Source organism: Callithrix jacchus, chromosome 5 (genome assembly GCF_049354715.1).
Source record: "Callithrix jacchus isolate 240 chromosome 5, calJac240_pri, whole genome shotgun sequence".
Classification (NCBI taxonomy): Eukaryota; Metazoa; Chordata; class Mammalia; order Primates; family Cebidae; genus Callithrix; species Callithrix jacchus.
In genome coordinates this window covers 96,222,818-96,244,946 of record NC_133506.1, presented here as the reverse complement: position 1 = coordinate 96,244,946, position 22,129 = coordinate 96,222,818, and the positions used below count along the sequence as shown (strand labels likewise).

The following is a 22,129-nucleotide window of genomic DNA, read 5'->3' as shown; positions in this document are numbered from 1 at the left end:
AATCGCCCTTCGGAAGGGAGGTTTCCCGCCATTTCGCTTAGCAGCGGAGGGTGAACTCTTCTCTCTTCATTCTCCACTCGCTAGGGGCCCGAGCCCTAGCTGCCCCCGCAAAGCGAGCAGCGGGACGCCAAGGCCAGTAGGCCGCATTAAGAACCCCGGACAGAGCCAAAAGGCGACACAGACCAAGCTGCGGGGGAAAGGCTCAGCAACTGCAGACAACCCTGACGGCGCAATAGCCCGCGGCGTGGGGCAAGCGAGCTGGGAGGGGCGCAGGCCCATCGCCAGCTGAGGGAGGAGGGAGCACTGTCGTCGCGGGCGGGAGCGAAGGCGGGTATGAAGGGCGGGCTCGCTCCACTCGACTCCGGATTGGTGAGACTCAGAGAGCCGAGTGACGTCAGCGGGGGAGAACGCCTGATTTGTGTGGTGGGCGCGGGCGGGCGGGGGAAGCTCGGTGCGCAGGCGCAGCTCTCCGGCTCCGCTCGCCCCGGCGGTCCGGCCCAGCTCTCGCGGACAAGTCCAGACATCGCGCGCCCCCGGCCTCCGGGACCGCCCCCTCCCACCTCTCCGCGGCGTCGAAGATAAACAATAGTTGGCCGGCGAGCGCCCAGTGTGTCTCCTGCCGCCGGATTCGGCGGACTGCGTGGGACCGGCGGGATCCCGGCCAGCCGGCCATGGCGGGGCTGTACTCGCTGGGAGTGAGCGTCTTCTCTGACCAGGGCGGGAGGAAGTACATGGAGGACGTTACTCAAATCGTTGTGGAGCCCGAACCGACGGCTGAAGAAAAGCCCTCTTCGCGGAGGTCGCTGTCTCAGCCGTTGCTTCCGCGGCCGTCGCCACCCGCTCCTCTCGGCGGCGAAGTCTCGGGGAAAGGCCCAACGGTGGCAGCCCGAGAGGCTCGCGACCCTCTCCCGGACGTCGGGGCCTCGCTGGCGCCTGGCCGCTGCTGCCGCCGCCGTTCCTCCGTGGCCTTTTTCGCCGTGTGCGACGGACACGGCGGGCGGGAGGCGGCACAGTTTGCCCGGGAGCACTTATGGGGTTTCATCAAGAAGCAGAAGGGTTTCACCTCGTCCGAACCGGCGAAGGTTTGCGCTGCCATTCGCAAAGGCTTTCTCGCTTGTCACCTCGCCATGTGGAAGAAACTGGGTAAGTTCCCTGGCTTGTTTGGCGCCCGCCCCTTTTTTCAGGCAGTTCAGGGCTTTTATGGCAGCAGCCCCGCGTGGGCCCCCGGCACCCGGAGCGCATCCAAAGTGTACATTGATGGAAGTGACGACTCTTTTAAACGGTCGAATAGCGCTTTGCTGGGTGGAGGTCCCGGCAAACCAAGTGGCCTTGGGGACGATAGGATTGCTGTCTCCCTGCAACCTCTTCTCGCTTTATTTCCGTCCTCCAAGGATCAATGGGAAGCAGTCCTCTCCTTTCGCTGCTTCACTTTGGTGGCAGTCAGCGAAAACGTGTTTGAAACCAGGCGCCAGATTTTGGCCAAAAGATAAGTTGATGATGTTACCTGGGCCAGGCGAAGGAGAAATTGGAGTGTTTCCTTAGAATCTGTCATAATTTTGCTCCTGGAAGTCTTGTCCCTCTCGGTTGCCTCCTACCGGTGGTGTCAGTTCTCCAGATTGACCCAGGATAGCTGGGGTTGGCTGGGAGTAAAGCGTGAGCTAATTTAGAAGGGCTGAAGTGTAATCATCCGGCAATTTAAAGTTTTGGAAGGAATTCCGTTGTAATGATGGTGAGATATTTTTAGGTTCATAAACGTGTGCTGCTTATGAAAAATAAAAGCGCGGAACGTGTTGCCTCTTAAAGTGGCCCCGTGTTAAGGGTGTGCGTTAAATTCTGCTTGAGCTTTCTTTTTGGAAATTGCCTTAGGTAATTGCTTTCAGATAGTTCTCAACCGTTCCTACTTTAAAAGTACTTATAAATTGTAAATGCCCGTCAAAATAGGAAAAGGCAAGGAATTACTGTATACTGGGAGGAAATCAAGGCCTTAAATGTCTAAAAATTCGGTATAGTTGTAGTTTCATCTGAGTTTTAAATGTTTGTAAAGCGGGCAGGATTTCTGTACTCAGCAGTTACAGAATCATCTTACAGGTTTATAATTGCTTATCTATTGCAGTGAATAAATAGCATGCATCTTTGTTAGAGCAAAGAAGACAATGCTCTCCAATGGTGGGAAAAAACCTTCTTGTTTATGGCAGCATAATAAAGTTGCTTTATTTTCAGCAGAGGGATGGAGACATAGAGAAAAGAGTTAAAGATTTAGCAAATACAGAACATTTTTAGAAAAGTATTGTCATAGAGTTGTAGATTCGCCGGTTTCAAAGAATGTTTTCCATTTGCTTGGCTTTCTGCCAAGAATTAGTTGATTGACTCAAAGATCAGCCAGCCAGTAGGCTTGATGGAGGCGTTTCCCATTCAGTCCCAGGGGCCTCTCTTTATGGATGTATTTTGTTTTTGTGTAGGCACTATAGAGCTGAAAGCACTGTAGTATATTGTAGAAATATGTCATATCATTGACTGCAGGGCAACGAGAAGTCGACAGCAGGACAAGAGAGGAAGATTAGACACAAAGAACTACTTAGAGTCTTGTTTATTTTACAGTATACTTGGAGCAACATGAATTTGCCATATGTTTGAACTTTAAGGATAAAAAAAACTTTAAGGCATAAACCCCGTTACATGAGCATTTAATTTAATTTTTTTTTTTTTTTTTTTGAGACGGAGTTTTCCCTCTTGTTACCCAGGCTGGACTGCAATGGCGCGATCTCGGCCCACCGCAACCTCCGCCTCCTGGGATCGGGCAATTTTCCTGCCTCAGCCTCCCAAGTAGCTGGGACCTACAGGAACGCGTCACTAATTTTTTTTTTTTTTTTTAAAGAGACTGGCGGGGGCGAGGTATGTATGTGGGCGGTCTCATTTTGTTGCCCAGGCAGGGCAACAAGCGATCCTGGGTTTAAGCGATCCTCCCGCCTCAGCCTCTGAAAGTGCTGGAATTAAAGGTGTGAGCCACAGTGCTGGACCTGCAGCAACATTTTTTTTTAGTAAAGCAGGAACCATGTTGTTAAATGCAAATATGTATGGTTTTGTTTTACATACACAGACTTTTCGAATTAAGCTTTCACTCTTATGATGCATAGAACCTTACACTCCAGAAAAATGTTGAAGTTTATTTTGGGCCTGGCGCGGTGGCTAAAGCCTGTAATCCCAGCACTTGGGGAGGCCAAGGAGGGTGGATCACGAGGTCAAGAGATCGAGACCATCCTGGTCAACATGGTGAAACCCCGTCTCTACTAAAAATATAAAAAATTAGCTGGGCATGGTGGTGTGTGCCTGAAGTCCCAGCTACTCAGGAGGCTGAGGCAGGAGAATTGCCTGAACCAAGGAGGCGGAGGTTGCGGTGAGCCAAGATTGCGCCATTGCACTCCAGCCTGGGTAACAAGAGCGAAACTCCATCTCAAAAAAAAAAAAAAAAGAAGTTTATTTTGTACCACAGCTAGACCTCAGACTTTGTCCTCAAAACTTGGGGAAAAAAAGTAAGCTAATTATATTGGGAGTTTTCACAAAGGAAATGAGGGTTAAAAAATTTTTTTCTAGTCACAGGTTTGAGAAAGACAAAAAATTTGTATTGTCACAAATTCTTGGATGGCTTCACATTTTCTATAAAATAAACTATAGTTTGTAATCTGCAGGCCAACCCCTTTACCATCCAAATTCAGCCTCTCTAGTAAATTATATCTGTTAAGGCGAATTTCCATTACATTACTCACCTTTTTTCAGGGAACATGGAAAAATACTCCATTTCCATTTTCTTGGCTTCTGGTTTTCAGCCCGCCCCCAACAAGGAAAATTAAAACAAAAATATATCTATCATATAGATTCCCAGTCAGTATTTTTTTTTCTGTGAAGACTTCTTTCTTTTGGAATTGAGCATCCTTTTTTCTAATTTTGTAGTGCTCATTGGATTGTAGTAGTAGTTCTCAAACTTTTTGCTCTCAGAACCCTTCATACTCAAATTATTGAGGACCCCAAAGAGTTTCTGTTTAAGTGGGCTACATCTTCCGATATTTACTATATGAGAAATTTAAACTTAGAAAATTAAAAAAAATTTCTTCAAAAACAAATATATGTTTATACACACACACACACACACACACACATATATACACATACACACATACACACACACACACACACACACACGCACTTTTTTACCCAAATAAGAAATAGTGGTGGGAGGAATGGCATTATTTTACATTTTTGCAAATCTCTTTAAATATTTAGCTTAATAGAAGACAGCTGAATTCTCATACCCACTTCTGCACTCAGTCTGCTATGCTATTTGAAGTGTCTAAAGAAAAAGCAGCCCCACATACATATGTAGTAGGAAAAAGGAAAAATATTAGTCTTTTCAGATAATTATGGATATTATGCACAAAAGTGGTAATTTCTTTCTTTTTTTTTACTCAGAGGAAGGTAGAAGAAAAGTAGTTTCTTAAAGTTAGTTGAATTGGAATTTGAAACCTTAGTAATGAATTTTGTACTCTTACATTAAGATCCATTGGTTTGGTTTGTACTTTGAATGAATCTTCTCTGTGTGTGATTTTGTGACATAGTGCTTTAGTCATTTGGAAAAATAATGCTTCACTCAGTTAAGAACATCTTCTGAATAATAACACATTTCATTATACAATATCAAAGAAAATCATATTTGTTAATATCACTGATCTCATCAGAAAAGTCTTTAAATATTGAGAAGCTATCTAGCTCTCTGTTGTAGGTACACATTTTCCAAAATGTATTTTTCAAGCAGAAATTAGAAATGTATTATTGACAACAAATACCGTCAATTTTTCTTGAATTGAAAAGCTCACTTTGTTCATGTTCAAATGCCCAAGTCTTATAATAACACAGTTTATCAGTCTCAAGGAAAAATGATGGTCCATGAAAAATGTGGCTAGTTCATTACATGACTCAGACAATCACAGGTGCTTTTCCTCTTATCAGCCCTAGTATGTAATAAAAGGCTGTTGTATATAATCTCCTTTTAGTCATATTAAAAACATGTGCAGCCTGGGGAACATGGTGAGACCCTGTTGCCACAAAAAATAAAAAATTAGCTTGGCATGGTAGCATGTGCCTGTAGTCTCTGCCATTTGGGAGGTTAAGATGGAAGAATCGCTTGAGCCTGGGAGGTTGGGTTACAGTGAGCCATGATGGAGCCTCTGCATTCAGCCTGGCAACAGAAAAAAAAGTGTGTATTCATGGATTGAGATTTAATAAAATTAGTTTTTATTGTGTCATCAAACATATTCTTTTTTTTATTTTTTGAGACAGATTCTCACTGTGTTACCCAGGCTAGAGTGCAGTGACATGATTTGGGCTCACTTTCCCAGGTTTAGCCTCCAGAGTAGCTGGGACTACAGGTGTGTGCCATCATACCCAGCTAATTTTTGTATTTTTAAAGTGGAGACGGGGACAGGGTTTCGCCATGTTGGCCTGGCTGATCTCGAGCTCCTGATCTCAAGTGATCCATCTGCTTTGTCCTCCCACAGGCCTGAGCTACCACGCCTGGCGAGGAATATTCTTAAGTGAAACTACCTTGCCTTTTCTGGGCTGTAATTAGGTAGCTGTGAAGAATGCAGTGACTAACAGCTCAGTCTGGTGCCACTGCCTTGACTCCTGCCAAGGCACCAGCAGTCTACCATTGGTACAAATGTCAGCACATGAAAAGGACAAATAAACTCTTGAATTATTATGAAAATAGTTTGGCCTTGTAGAATTCCTATAAAGATTACACAGACCTCTGGGAGATACTGGTCTGCTGTAGTATCTGCCTGTCACCTAAATCTTGAGGTCTTTGGGGCCAGAGATATTGCCTTACTCATAAGTAATCCTTTTAGGATTGACCGCATAATACCTTGCCCAAAGTAGCTGCTCAACAACTAGTTGAGTTGAGTTCAGTTTCTGTTGAGTGTAAATAAATAAATGGACTTTCTTTCATTTTTTTAAATTAAAATTTCTTTCTCCCTTTAAAAAATTGTGCTAAAATATACATAACATAAAATTTATACCAGGCTCTGTACTGTGGCTCACACCTGTAATCCCAGCACTTTGAGAGGCCGAGGCAGGCAGATCACCTTAGGTCAGGAGTTTGAGACCAGCCTGGACAATATGGTGAAATCCTGTCTCCACTAAAAATACAAAAAAATTAGCCAGGTGTGGTGGCATGTGGCCATATGTAATTTCAGCTACTGGGGAGGCTGAGGTGGGAGACTCACTTGAACCGGGAGGTGGAGGTTGCAGTTAGCCGAGATCGTGCCATCGCACTCCAGCCTGGGCAAAGAAGCAAGACTGTGTCTCCAAAAAAAAAAATGTCTTCAGAGTCAGAATTTTTTTCCTTTTTAGGGCTGAATAATATCCCATTATATAGATATTACATACAAGCCTTAGTTTTCTGTTGATGGACATTTGGGTTGTTTCCACTTTTTTGCTATTGTGACTAGTGCTGCTGTGAACATTGGTGTACAAGCATTTGTTTGCATCCCAGTTTTTAATTGTTTGGCTATAAACCTATAAGTGGAATTTCTGGATCATATTGTAATTCTCTGTTTAACATTTTAAGGACTTGCCAAACTGTTTACACAGCAGCTGTACTATTTTACATTCCTACCAGCAATGTATGAAGGTTCCAATTTTCCCATATTCTAACATTTATTAACTTTTTCATTAAAAAAAGTATCCAGGCCAGTCACAGTGGCTCACACCTGTAATCCCTGCACTTTGGGAGGCCGAGGCAGGCGGATCACCTAAGGTCAGGAGTTCGACTAGCCTGACCAACATGGAGAAGCCCTGTCTTTACTAATAATACAAAAAAAAAAAAAATTAGCTGGGCGTGGTGGCACATGCCTGTAATCCCAGCTACTCAGGAGGCTGAGGCAGGCGAATCACTTGAACCCAGGAGGTAGAGGTTGCTGTGAGCACAGCTCTCCACATTGCACTCCAGCCTGGGTAACAAGAGCAAAACTCTGTCTCAAAAAAAAAAAAAAGAATCCTAAGAATATGGAATATCTTACGTTTTAAGGTTGTATCTTTTCTGTTACTTAGCCCTTCTTGATTTATTTGATTAGTGTTAAGCTTGATCTGTCTTTCTAATGCTGTGTACCCCTCCCAAATTTACAAAGGAAAATTTTTAAAATGGGTTGTTTTTGTTTTGAGGTAGGGAGATTTGGTAAATACAGTATGGAATGAAAGCAAATGAATATATATTTTTTTGAGATAGAGTCTTGTTCTGTTGCCCAGAATGGAGTATAATGGTGTGATCAAAGCTAACTGCAGCCTTGACTTCCTTGGCTCAAGAGATCTTCCTGCCTCAGCCTCCCAAGTAGCTGAGACTACAGACATGTGCCACCGTGTCCAGCTAATTTTTTTAAATAATTTTTTTGGTATAGACAGGGTCTTGCCATGTTGCCCAGGCTGGTTCCTCACCCTGGGTTCAAGAAGTCCTCCTACCTTGGCCTCTCAAAGTGCTGTTATTACAGACATAAGCCACCTCACCCAGGCCTGAATATATTCCTTTTTAAAAAGTTATTATTTTTCTTTTACGTTTATTCATGATCATAGTTTTAGTTTGTGCCTAATTTATATATATTCGCATATGAGTTTACTGCCCTTTTATTATGCTTGCCTTCTAAGAAATAAGTTTTAAAGTTCGTATAGGCTTTTTTTAGGTTTACTTATTGGAAATAATGTTTTAATTGCCCCTTCTTTTGATAGTTTAAAGAAGATGGTGAACTGAATGCAGCTTTTGCCTGTGTATTATAGTCTTATCAATAATATTCCGATTCTGTTGAAATAAGTGAAGGGTGATGATCTCTGGTGTGATCACAGGGAATTAGCCACAGTATTTGTAAAGGAAAATGAAATACAAAAGCTTCATTTGTTAATTTGGACTGAAGACTTAGAGCATTCATTTTAAAAGACTATGACCAAGGAAATCATTAAGAAGTTGGTCTTAACCTAAATTGTTGGTTCTTGATGTGGCATTACTTTAATTTAAAATGGAAGGAAACTGAAGTGGGGAGAGAGAAAGAACTGAATTTGAAGAAACCTCTTAAACCATACAATTTTAAATGTGTATCTTGTTTTAAGTTGGTCATTCCCATTTTTTCACTATCAAGGATCTTCACCTTCTCATAAATTATACATTCTGAAAGAGTTGTGTGTCATGTTACTTATCAAGTTCAAATTTATTTTTTCCATTTTCAATATCAGTCATTACTTTTGATCTGTGATAGGTAGTCTCTAGAATTGATAGAGAAAAGATAAGCAATTTAAATTCTAATTAGTTTCTGTATTATGCAAGTAAATCTAGATTTCTTTGAATCTTTATGTTATGAAATACTCAAAAAGGTATAAAGTGATATAATAAACACTCATCCATAACTCAGGTTAAAAAATAAACGTGCTGGGCACTGTGGCTCATGCCTGTAATCCCAGAACTTTGGGAGGCGGAGGCGGGTGGATCACCTGAGGTCACGAGTTGGAGACCAGCCTGGCCAACTTGATGAAACCCCATCTCTACTAAAAATACAAAAATTAGCCAGACATGGTGGCGGGCGCCTGTAATCCCAGCTATGGGGGAGACTGAGGCAGGAGAATTACTTGAACCTGGAAGGCGGAGGTTGTGGTGAGCAGAGATCACGCCATTGCACTCCAGCCTGGGCAACAAGAGTGAAACTCCAACTAAAAAAAAAAAATTTTTTTTTAATTACCAGTATAGTTAAAGCCCCCCTCTCTCTGTGTTATATTATATATTTTCTACTCCCCATGAGGGACAACTGCTTCTGTATTCAGTGTTTATCATCCTCACTATTTTCTTTATAATTTTATTGTGTATGTCTTTAACCAATATACAGTACATTTTGTATGTATGTTTGTTTGTTTGTTTGTTTGTTTTTGAGATGGAAATTTCGCTCTTGTTACCCAGGCTGGAGTGCAATGGCGCGATCTCGGCTCACCACAACCTCCGCCTCCTGGGTTCAGGCAATTCTCCTGCCTCAGCCTCCTGAGTAGCTGGGATTACAGGCACGTGCCACCATGCCCAGCTAATTTTTTGTATTTTTAGTAGAGACGGGGTTTCACCGTTGACTAGGATGGTCTCGATCTCTTGACCTCGTGATCCACCCGCCTCAGCCTCCCCAAGTGCTGGGATTACAGGCGTGAGCCACTGCGCCCAGCCTTGTTTGTTTCTTAAGACAGAGCCTTGCTCTGTCTCCCAGGCTGGAGTGCAGTGGTGCAATCTCAGCTCACCACAACCTCTGCTTCCTGGATTCAAGTGATTCTCCTGCCTTAGCCTCCCGAGTAGCTGGGATTACAGGCATGCACCACCATGCTCTGCTAATGTTTTGTATTTTTACTAGAGGTGGGGTTTCACCATGTTGGCCAGGCTGGTCTTGAACTCCTGACATCATAATCCTACAACTTTGGCACCCCAAAGTGCTGGGATTACAGGCGTGAGCCACTGTGCCTAGCCTGCATGTTTCTTATAACTTACATATGATATCTTACTATCTGTATGGTATTATCCCGCCTTATCTGTGGTTTCACTTTCTGCAATTTGTTATAATCCTTGTTCAGCGTCAAATATTACATAGAAAATTCTAGAAAGAAACAATTTGTAAGTTTTAACTTGTGTGCTGTTGGGAGTAGTATGATGAAACCTTGTGCCATCCCACTCTCAGACCCTGACACTGATCATTTCTTTGTCAGCATATCTATGCTGTATATGCTACCTAGCTGTTAGACACTTGGTAGCTTTTTAGTTACTTAGTAGCTTGTTAGTCACTTGATAGCAGTCTTGGGTGTTGTTTATCAGATCAACTCTTGTGGTATTGTAGTGTTTGTGTTCAGTGACCCTTATTTTACTTAATAATGGACCCAAAGAGCAAGAGTAGTAATGCTGGCATATTGTTATACTTATTTCATTTTATTAATGTTAACCTCTTACTGAGCTTAATTTCTAAATTGCATTTTATCATAGATATGTATATATAGAGAAAAACATAGTATATATAGAGTTTAGTACTAGCCAAAGTTTCAGGCATCCACTGGGGGTTTTGGAACATATATATGCCCTTGGGATATGGGGGTACTGTTGTATTCTTCTGGGTTTAGTATTGTATGTGATTCTTCCATGTTGACACACGTAGCTCTAGTTTGTTCATTTTCACTTATGGATAGCATAAATATACCAATATGGTGCTCATTCATTGTATCTTAGAAGGCTATTTGGTTTTACAACTATTTGTAATTAAAAACATTGATGTTTGGAATATTTCTGTACATGTCTTTTATTGTTTTTCAAATATCTGATGGGTTCTCTGAGAGCCTGGCTTTGTCAAACTAAAGCCTACAGGCCACATTGGGGTAACACCAGTTTTTGTAGATAAATTTTTTTTTATTGGAACACTGCCAAGAAAATTTGTTTATACAGTGTCTGTATTACTTTCACACTTTGGCAGCAGAGTTGAGTAGTTGTGACAGATACCATATGTTTTGCAAAGCCAAAGATATTTCTCTGGTCTTTTATGGAAAAGGTTTGCTGACCCTGCTCTAGTGTACTAGGAGAACAATTGCTGGGTCATGGGGTATGTATGTCTTGGACCTCACTAGATATTGCCAAATTGCTTTCCAAAGTGTTTATACCTGTTTACCCCCCTGAAGAAGTGTAGTGTAGGAGAGTATCATTCCTTCACCTTCTTGCCAATACTTGAAGTGGCATTTTATGGTGATGAAATTTTATCTCATTGTGATTTTAATTCTCATTTCTCTGATTACTCATAATAAGATTGAGCACCTTATTATCTTACTGTGTTTATGTAGAACACTTTCATGTTTTCTTTCTTTTTTTTTTTTTTGAGACAGAGTCTGGCTCTGTTGCCCTTTTGCCCAGGCTGGAGTGCAATGCCTTCATCTCACTGCAACCTCTGACTCCCGGGTTCAAGTAATTCTCTTGTCTCTGCCTCCCGGGTTCAAGTAATTCTCTTGTCTCAGCCTCCCAAGTAGCTAGGATTACAAGCATGCACCATCATGCCCAGCTAATTTTTGTATTTTTAGTAGAGATGGGTTTCACTGTGTTGGCCAGGCTGGTCTTGAGCTCCTGGCCTCAAGTGATCTGACCTACCTTCTCCAATCTCCATTTCTAGGTAACGCCTGAGCCACTTTCTGTCTTGTAGATTATTTTGTTTTTCTGTAATTTTATATATAGTCATATGTTGCTTAACAACAGGGATGTGTTCTGAGAAATGTATCTTAGGTGATTTTGTGTTGGTGAGCGAATATCAGAGTATACCAACACAAACCTAGATGGTATAGCCCACTACCCACCTAGGTTATATAGTGTAGCCTGTTGCTCCTAGGCTACAAACCTGTATTCAGGGCTGGGCGCAGTGGCTCATGCCTGTAATCCCAGCACTTTGGGAGGCTGAGGCAGGTGGATCACATGAGGTCGGGAGTTGGAGAGCAGCCTGACCAACATGGTGAAACCCTGTCTCTTAAAAAAAAAACAAAAAAACAAAAAACTCGTATGCAGGTGTTATGGTATCAGTGTTAACTCCCTGATTTTGTTGGCATTGTAGTTATGTAAGAGAATCCCTTTGTGTGTAGGAATTAAATAGTATAAGTATTTAAAATGGTTGGGATTTGGTGCTTTACACACTATTGCTTCAAGAAAAAGAAAATACAAAAACACGTGCCGGGCGCGGTGGCTTACACCTGTAATCCCAGCACTTTGGGAGGCCGAGGCGGGTGGCTCACAAAGTTAAGAGATCGAGACCATCCTGGTCAACATGGTGAAACCCCATCTCTACTAAAAATACAAAAAATTAGCTGGGCACGGTGGCGCGTGCCTGTAATCCCAGCTACTCAGGAGGCTGAGGCAGGAGAATTGCCTGAACCCAGGAGGCGGAGGTTGTGGTGAGCCGAGATTGTGCCATTGCACTGCAGCCTGGGTAACGAGAGCGAAACTCCGTCTCAAAAAAAAAGAAAATAGAATTATTCTTGCAAAAAAGAAAAGGTAAAGCTGAAGATATAAAAAAGATCAGAAAGCTGGATACTTTTAGGAATCTAGGCAGCAGTTTCATTAGAGTCCTGCTGTTGGATATGTACCAGATAACAGAGTCTGTTTTTTTCAATGAAAAGAATAAATCAGAAACAGCAGCATTTGGAGTCACCATTTGATTATGATAATTAACTGTCATTTTCCAAGAGCTATCAGATTTTTGCAGTGGTCAAACTATATAATAGGAATATATAGGATTTACTACCCCTTCTTCTTTCATGTTTTACCAATGGCAGGAATCTTGGATTCTTTGAGGGATGTGACATTGCTTTTATTATTTTGGAATAGTCTCATTGTTAGGGTGCTCCAAAGTCTTGCACTTGGCCTTTTTTACGATAATAGGCTTCCTAACTTATCAGTTAAAAACTTTGAGGAGAAGCTATTAGTTTTTGTCTAGCTAATTGAGATTCCATTCAGTCTATAGATATGGGGGAGGTGTGTATTATGTAATAATAAATGGTTTTACTGCTTAAATAAGCTCTTTAAATAAGGGCTAAAGTGAAAGCAGTATAACCTTTTTTTTAATTTGGACTATTTCTTCAGAAAAAAAATTCTCAAAACTGAATTATTTGCTTAAATAATGTATGCCTTTTGATGGTTACTAATAAATGTTTTCAAATTCCTCCGTGAAGCCTTTACATCTCCATACTACTTTGGAATTAGAATTCTATAAGAACTCTTAAGTGATTGAGAGTATGTGCTCTAGAGTTGTACTGCCTACCTTCGAATCCCAGCTTCTCCATTTACTACCTTTGTGCCCTTGAGGTTTGGGCCCTTTGTGCCCAAATAGGTTTCTATTTGCACCAAGATATCCTTACCTGTAAAATAGAGATGACAGTACCTACCTCTTGAGAGTTAAAAGAGTCAGTGAATAAATAGTAATTGGTACATACATAAGTTTGTACTTAAGTGTCCTAAGGTTTAAGTTTTCACAAAGAACATACACATTCTGTAACTAGTTATGATAGCTTTAGTTTATTAAGAATTTTATATTTTTATGTTAACAAAAAGTTACTGGTTTTGCCTTTATGACATGTGTATTTTCTTGCTTAAGAAAATTTTCCTTAGGCTGGGTATGGTGGTTCACGCCCTCTAATCCCAGCACTTTGAGAGGCTGAGGTGGGCAGATTGCTTGAGCCTAGGAGTTCAAGACCAGCCTGGGCAACATAGTAGAACCCTATCTATATAAAAAATACAAAAATATGCTGGGTGTGGTGGCGAGCACCTGTAGCCCCCACAAACCCAGCTCCTCAGGAGGCTGAGTGATAAGAGGATTGCTTGAGCTCAGTAAGCAGAGGTTGCAGTGTGCCAGGATCGCACCACTGCACTGCATTCTGGGTGACAGAGTAAGACTCTGTCTCAGAAAAAAAAGAATACTTAAGTGAGAGTTAATGTACTTACTATCTGATGCTGTCTTTTAATGCACTCCTAGTTTTATGTCGTTAAAGATTAAAATATAAAGTAGAAAACAAATACTGTAATAAGGGAAGACAGTATAAAAATATCAATTCCTTAATATATAAATTTAGTGCAATTTCAATCAGAATCTTAAGAAGGTTTTTTAATTTTGCAAGTTGCTGCTAAAGTTCCTTTGGAAAACTGCGTGGGAGAATTTTCTTTCCCTTTTTTGGTGGAGGGTAGAGATAGGGTCTTAATATATTGCATAGACTAGTCTTGAACTGCTGGTCTCAAGCTGTCCTCCTGCCTTGGCCTTTCAAAGTGCTGGGATTACAGGTGTGAGCCCCATGTTCAATCACAGTGTGTACTACAGCTTCTAACTCCTGGGCTCAAGCAATCCTCCTGTCTCAGCCTCCTTAGTAGCTGGGACTGCAGGCATGAGTGACTGCACCCAGCTTTTTAAGTTTCATTTTTTTGTTTGCTTTGGTTTTTGGAGGCAGAGTCTTGTTCTGTCACCCAGGCTGGAGTGCATTGGCATGATTGCGGCTCACTGCAGCCTCTGCCTCCCAGGCTCAAGTGATTCTTGAGCCTCAGCCTCCTATAGCTGGGGTTATGGGTGTGGTGGTGCACAACTGTAATCCCAGCTACTCTGGAGGCTGAGGGATAAGAATTGCTTGAACCTGGTTGGCAGAGTTTGCTGTGAGCTGAGATGGAGCCACTGTACCCTACCCTGGGCAACAGAGCAAGGTTCTGTCTCAAAAAAAAAAAAAAAAAAGAAAAAAAGAAAAAGAAGGCTAGGCATGGTGGCTCACACTTGTAATCCCAGGACTTTGGGAGGTTAATGTGGGTGGATCACTGGAGGTCAGGAGTTTGACACCAGCCTATCCAATATGATGAAACCCCATGTCTACTATAAATACAAAAATATTAGCTGAGTGTGGTGGTGTGTGCCTGTAACCCAGCTACTTGGGAGGTTGAGACACAAGAATCACTTGAACCCAGGAGGCAAAAGTTGCTGTGAGCTGAGATCGCGCCACTGTACTCCAGTCTGTGTGACGGTGACAGAGCGAGACTCCATCTTAAAAAAAAAAAAAAAAAGAAGGAAAGAAAGAAGACTTAATTGAGGGATATTTAAACTACTAATTATTAAAAAGTACTATAAATAGATTAATAGGATGAGTTCAGAAATAGATCTAAGGCAAAATGTAGTATATAATAAAGGTGACATTTCAAATGAATAGAAAAAGTATGGGTTAGTCATCATTTTTAGGTCATTGCAAAATATCTCTTTGTTCATGTTAGGCTTTTGACCAAAAGTGTGATTTGAATAGCATTGCATCTAAGGATATTTATTTTTAGATTTGTTTTTCACTTGCCATTTTGTTTTAGGTGATTTTTGTGAATGGCTGAATTATTTGTATACTGTAGGTAAATTTTATTTTCTTTCTTTTATTCTTTTTTCTTCTTTAAGAGATGGAGTCTTGCTCTATCACCCAGCCTGGAGTACAGTGGCATGGTATAGCTCACTGCAGCCTTGAACTCCTGAGCTGAAGTGAAGCTCCTACTTCCCCCTCCGAAGAAGTTAGAACTAACAGTTGCATGCCACCACACCTGGTTAACTTTAAAAAAAGGTTGTTGTTGTGAAGACAGAGTATGGCTATGTTCCCCAAGCTGGTCCTGAGCTCCTGCCCTCAAGTGATCCTCCCACCTTGGCCTCCCAAAGCGCTGTGATTGTAGGCATGAGCCACTGTATCCTGCCAAGTTTTGTTTTTTGAATGTGCTTTAGAACTCTTTCTGAGAGTTCATCTCATTTATTCATTCATATTTATTATGGTAGAAGTTGTTGTTGTTTTTTAATTTACTTCAACTTGTTTAAAAAGAAAGGGCATAGCCAGGCACGGTGGCGCATACTTATAGTCCCAGCTGCTTGAGAGGCTGAGGCAGGAGGATTGCTTGAAACCAGGAGTTCAAGGCTATAGTATGCCTTGATCATACCTGTCAATAGCATGCACTCCAGCCTGGGCAACATGTTGAGACCCTGTTGCAAAAAAAGGGAAGGGTTTTATCAAAAGCTAGTAAACACCCAAAATAATTGATTGAAAGGGCTAAAGAAACATGCATTATATTCTAGGATGAGCTTCTAGGAAATAACTTCTGTAACCAGATTGCACAACTGGCTGGGCTACAGAGCTGTCCTTGCTATGATTTCTGCCAGCAAAATATACCTTCTTGCTGCTTTTTAAAATTTTTAAATATTATGAAATATATGTATAGAAAGGTCATAAAACAGAAATGTACACTTTAGTGAATAATTATAAACAGAACACCATCCAGTTTGGAAAGAGAACATTGTCTGCACTATAGATATCTCTATGTCCTTTCTGATCTCTTATTTCTATCTCCCCCTAAAAAGCTACCTTCCTGACTTTTGTGATGAGAGTTCTGTAATGATTTACTTATTTTTCTTAATAGTTTTACCACTTTTCTCTAAACATGATTGTTTTTGAAGAAAATCATGCTGTATGTGTTCTTTTATCCTGTGCTTCTTGTGAGATTCTTAAGTGTTTTATGTAGTATTGTCCATTTTCACATTGAACAACTTGGGCTGTTGCTCATTTTTAGCCCTTATTAACAATGCTGCTTTGAACATTCATATGTAATTTTTAATTATTGTTTATAGTCTTGCTATATATCCCAGGCTGTAAACTCCTGGGCTCAAGTGATCCTCCTGCCTCAGCCTCCTGAGTAGCTGGTACTACAGGCATGCACTGCCATTGTTGACTCATGTATTTGTTTTATATGTATGTTAGTTTGTGGTATATACCTAGAAGGTAGTCAAAGAGTATACATATCTTTACCTTTACTAATTAGTGCCTAAATGCTTCCTGAAATGTACCAGTATACATTCTCCAGTAGTTGATAGTCCATGTTGCTGCATTTTCTTAACCACAGTTCAATTGCTATTGTCAAACTTTTAAGTTATGCAGTCTTGTAGTTATGCAATACTATCTCATTGTGGTTTTAAATTAGTATTTCCCTAATGATTAAAGAAGCTGAATACCTTTGCATGTTTTGTGGCTGTTTGGATTTCCTCTTTTGTAAAAGACTTGTTTAAACTTTTTGTTCATTCTTTTATTTGGGTAGTCTGTCTCATTGATTTGATTTGTAGCAACATTTTATGTATTCTGGATGCTTTTCCTTTGGTGCGGGTGCGTGCAAGTGTGTGTGCGTGTGTGTGTGTGTGTGTGTGTATCCTCTTCCATTCCGTGTGTTCTTTTTTCATTCCAGTTATGGTATCTTCTGAAGAATATACTTTTGTAGTTGCTTTTTAAAAAGATGTACAATGTGATGATTTTATATATGTATATATTGTGAAATGATTACCACAATCAAGTTAATTAGCACATCCATCACCTCACATAGTTACCTTTTTTTGGTGGTGAGAACAATCAAGATCTATTTTCAGCAAATTTCAAGTCTACAAAACAGTATTAACTATAGTCTCTGTGTTGAACATTAGATACTAAGAACTTAATCTTCTTATAAAGGGAAGTTTGTACCTTTTGACCAACATCTCCCCACTTCTCCTACCTTACTGTGTGGAGAGTTTAGGCACTGACCCAGCTTCTGCAGTTTGAAAATTTATCTGCCAACCTCCTACCATCCATTTCTGCCCTCATCCGTTACCACCCTTCCTTTTGAACTTTGCTGGGACTCTGTTAAAAAGGGAAGACTCATTTACTGTTTATTACTGATTGTTCTTTTTGCTTATGTTGGATTATAAGACTGTATTTTGACTTTTTTCCTTAACATAATTCTATTTGTTTAAACTTCCAGGAACTCTTCATCTTTGCTTATGACCTTTCTATGTGTTTCGTAATTGCTGTGGTTGTTTTCTTTTCTTTTCTCTCTTTTTTTTTTTGTGACGCAGGGTTTTTTTCATGTTGGTCAGGCTGGTCTCGAACTCCCAACCTCGGGTAATCCGCCCACCTCGGCCTCTCACAGTGCTGGGATTACAGGCATGAGCCACCATGCCCTGCCAGACTTTTTGTAATATTTATGTTCTGTCCTTTCAGTGGGATTTTGGTGGGGAGAATATGTCATTGTTTGGACTTATTTTGCCATCGTGAACTACAAGTTTAGTGTTACAGAATACTTTAGAATTGTTGAATGACAGTGAATTTAATTAAACAATATAGGGTTTGTAATTTAATATACAGGGATTCTGCCACTGAATTTTTGAGTTATCTCAAGCAGTTTTCTTAATTATTCAAAATATTGATATCCTTTTCTGCAAGATGAGGAATAAGTAAAATAAATAAATGAAATAATCATAAGTTTGTTACAAGCATTATTTGAAATAATACATGTAAAGCTCTTAGTATAGGACCTGGTAATAACTCAGTAAATGTTATTTGTTAAGTAGTGACTATTCAAAATAGTTACTTCAAAAACAAATCAAGCCAGGTGCAGTGGCTCACGCCTGTAATCCCAGCACTTTGAGAGGCCTAGGCGGGTGGATCACTTGAGGTCAGGAGTTTGAGACCAGCCTGGCCAACATGGTAAAACCCCATCTCTACTAAAAATACAAAAAATTAGCTGGGCATGGTGGTGGGCACCTGTAATCCTAGCTACTTGGGAGGCTGAGTCAGGAGAATCATTTGAACCTGGGAGGCAGAGGTTGCAGTGAGCCGAGATCAGACCACTGCACTCCAGCCTGGATGACAGAGTAAGACTTTGTCTAAAAAATAAAAATAAAAACCAAATCAAGTAGGTTTTTCAGAAAGCCTTTTCGAAGAGAGATTAGATTAGTAAACAGATGCTTAGTGGCTGGCTAAATGATAGCAAAACTCTTTTGAATCAAAACTGACTCAGATGAAGAAAACCTCTTAACATATTCTTTCCTTTCAGTGTAGTTAGGACTAAGAGTTATGTAGCAGTAGTAAACCTATCCTGTGGTATGTTTCTGTTAGGATTGGTTTGATAGTTGTATTATAATTGTAGTATTTGTAGAATTAATTTATTAATGTATTGATTGATTAACCTAAGTCCTTTAGTAGTTTTCTTAAATTTTTCTTAAATTTTTTCCTATGCTAATTCTAATGTTAACATGCTCATTCACGGTATGCTGCCATTTGTATCCTGACAGTGTATTAATGTTTATATTTGTAAGAGTAAAATATTTTATTTCTTATTACAGCGGAATGGCCAAAGACTATGACAGGTCTTCCCAGCACATCAGGGACAACTGCCAGTGTGGTCATCATACGGGGCATGAAGATGTATGTAGCTCATGTAGGTGACTCAGGGGTGGTTCTTGGAATTCAGGATGACCCGAAGGATGATTTTGTCAGAGCTGTGGAAGTGACACAGGACCATAAGCCAGAACTTCCCAAGGAAAGAGAACGAATCGAAGGACTTGGTGGGAGGTAACATTCTGTTTTCTCTTTCCTCTCTGGGTTCTATTTAGTCCTTTTATGCTTTACTAATGAAATTGACCTACTACTCTCCCTTTTACTGAAGTTACTTTCTTAGTACTACAGGTTTTTTAGTTTGATGTAGTACCCATGTATGTGCATTCATATTTTTCTCATTATTGTGAATTGACTGTTCATTTCTGGTATTGACTCTAAAAGGAGATAATATTTCAGTGGGCCTCAAGGAACAATACAATACAAGGCTTTATTGAAAACCTTTCACGTAAATACTGATCAGCATTATCTTCAGAATCTAGACAGAGCAGCTCTTGGAGATCCAGAGTAGAACACTTTGAATCTGGCTGGGGAAAAAAGTTAAGTTAGAATTAACCTTCAGCTTTTTTCATTGATTTCAGATTTGCAGCAGACCTTTCCAATTATTATTTTCTTTGTTTGGACTTAGTGTTTCAATGTGTAGCTAATTTGTAAACCAGGAACTGAAATTGATTTCAGTATTATATTTTATGATTCAAACTTAAATGAAAGATTATTCTAAAAATCAAGACTGAATAACATGAGAAGATTTAAAAATTATCTCAATATTAATGGTTAAAAATTGAGGGTATGAAGCAAGTTGAGTAGAATCCAGTGATTTCTAAATAATCATTCTAAATAAAGCCTTCCCGTAATATCACTACTTGCCTCCTCTTTTTTGCTTTTATGAAATCAAAATTGATCTTCTGCAGAGAAATAACAAACTAAGGAAACTAATTAGCATCCTTAAACTATAAGGAGTTCAACAAATTAGTAAAGTACTAAAGTGCATGGCACCCCTGGATAGGAGAGAAAATTTTAACAACACGAAAAATGCAAAACAGTATTAAACATTTGGGGGGGAAAAAAGTTAAACATTAAAATGAAACTATTTCCTGTTATTAGATTAATAAAGATTTAAAAAACCAAAGAGATTCCTTTAGTGTTTTTGTTGAAATGGTTACACTGTTGGTAGGATTTATAAATTGGTAATACCTATGTAGAAATATTTATTTTCTATAAATATTAACTTTAAATGTTTCCATTAGCTTTAAATGTTTATTAACAGTAATTTTAGGAATCTATTCTAAAGAAGAAATCTGAATTGTGGACAAAAATATCTGAATAGAGTTATTGATTGCAGCATTTTTAATGACTATAAAAGGCTGGAAGTAACTTCAAGGCCCAACAGCTGGAGAATGGTTAAGTATATTTAGCAAACGCATTCATAATACTGAATGTGATACAGCCATTAAAAATGACATTTATAGGTAAGTTTATAATACTCCTGGTGTTTTGAAATTTTTCCATCAAGTAAAGGTAGACAGAGTAATGTAAACTCCCATGTATATGGGGAATGTTTAATGATACGGAAAAATGCTTACGGTCACAAAAAAAGCAGGATATAAAATTATATTTCTAGTGTTACCTCAGCAATGCAGAGAGATGGGAATAAGATGGGAATATTCCAAATTTTTATAAACAAGTGATGAGATTTTATACACACATACACGTTTATTTTAATTTTCTTAATGGTGACATTCATTTGGTTTAAATTCAGGTAGCATAAAAAGAGAATAAGCTATGGAAGATCTTTCAGCTAGTACTGTCCCAAAGGCCACCTGGTTTCCTCCACTTGATAGGCAACCAGTATGGCTGTGTGTCCTTTCAAAAAAGAGATACTCATATACAATCAAATATATTATGGAGCTGTACCATGTACAGATGTATCATCATTTATTTAATCAGTCTTCTCTTGAAGTAATTTTATTTCTAATTTTTTTGTTATTGCAAACACTGCTGTGAAATGAAAAATCTGCACATGTGTGTTTTTATGCACTTGTCGGTTTATTTGTAGAATCATTTCCGAAAAGTGGAATTGCTTGGCCAAACAGGTGTGTGTTTTGAATATTGATAACTATTTGTCTGTCCTGGACAACATATAGAACTTTCTGATCATATCCAATTTCAGGTTTAAAAAAGAAGTGTCTCAGTGATGTTGTTTTAAAAAAATTTTTAAGAAATAGAGATGAGGTTTTGCCATGTTGCCCAGGCTGGTCTTGAACTCCTGGGCCAAGCAGTCCTCCCACCTTGACCTTCCAAATTGTTGGGATTACAGATGTGAACAACTGTGCCTGGCCCCAGTAATGTTTTAATTTGAATTTATCTTATAAGAAATGTTGAATCTGTCTATATATTTAAGTACCATTTATATTTTCTTTTCTCTGTATTTGTTTTTACATTCAGTGTTCATTTTGGGGTATTGTTAGACTTTCTTTTTTCACATTAATGTGTAAGGGCTATAAACGTTAAAGAAATTAGTCTAATATATGTGATGTGAATTTTAGATATTGTTTCCAGTTTGTCTTTTGATTATCCTCCTGGAACTTTTTCTGTGTGGAAGTTTCTTGTAATGTAGTTAAATTTATTAGTTTCTTTTGTTACAATGTTTTGGATTTTGTGCCAGTGAAGCTTTTTAATAAAGTCTTCTGTATTTTCTTTTAGTACAACAGTTAGGAATATTTTTGGTCTTAGAAACCCTCTTTGTTCTTTCTGTTTATTTGTTTGTTTTTGAGACATGGTCTCACTCTGTTGTCCAGGCTGCAGTGCTGTAGCACAATCATGGCTCACTGCAACCTCAAGTGTTCTTCCCACGTCAGCCTCTTGAGAGCTGGGACTACAGGTGCACCTGTGCAACCATGCCAGCTAATTTTCTTTTTCTTAAAAAAAATATTGTCTCTTTTGGAAAGAGACAATATGGAAAGAGACAATATGTTGCCTAGGCTGGTCTCAAACTGGGCTCAAGCAGTCCTCTTGCCTTGTTAATTCATCTAAAAATAGCAATTATGAACCCACTACGTGTTTTGCCAAAACATTTAGTGAGAAGACTAACATTGTTTTGGTTGTGTAAGTTTCTTTCTTTTTTTTTTTTTTAAATTGAGACGGAGTTTTGCTCTTGTTGCCCAGGCTCCCCAGGCTGGAGTGCAATGGCATGATCTTGACTCACTGCAACTTCTACCTCCCAGGTTCAAGAGATTATCCTGCCTCAGTAGGAAATTAGCTGGATGTGATAGCACACACCTGTGATCTCCCAAGTAGCTGAGATCACAGGTGTGCGCTACCACACCCGGCTAATTTTTTTGTAGTTTTAGTAGAGACAGGGTTT

The 22,129-nt window shown here is 39.7% G+C and overlaps 1 protein-coding gene across 2 annotated transcripts in view; it reads left to right on the top strand.

Annotated features, from left to right (window-relative positions):
• Nucleotides 1-450: 450 nt before the first annotated feature.
• PPM1D (protein phosphatase, Mg2+/Mn2+ dependent 1D) overlaps nt 451-22,129 on the top strand; it is a 52,582-nt gene continuing 30,903 nt past the window's right edge. For both annotated transcript variants that reach the window (XM_002748187.7, XM_017972501.4), the window contains exons 1-2: nt 451-1,143; nt 18,714-18,942. In XM_002748187.7, coding sequence (XP_002748233.1) covers nt 672-1,143; nt 18,714-18,942 — 701 coding nt within the window. In that variant the 5' untranslated portion in view covers nt 451-671. The remainder of the gene's footprint in view (nt 1,144-18,713; nt 18,943-22,129) is intronic.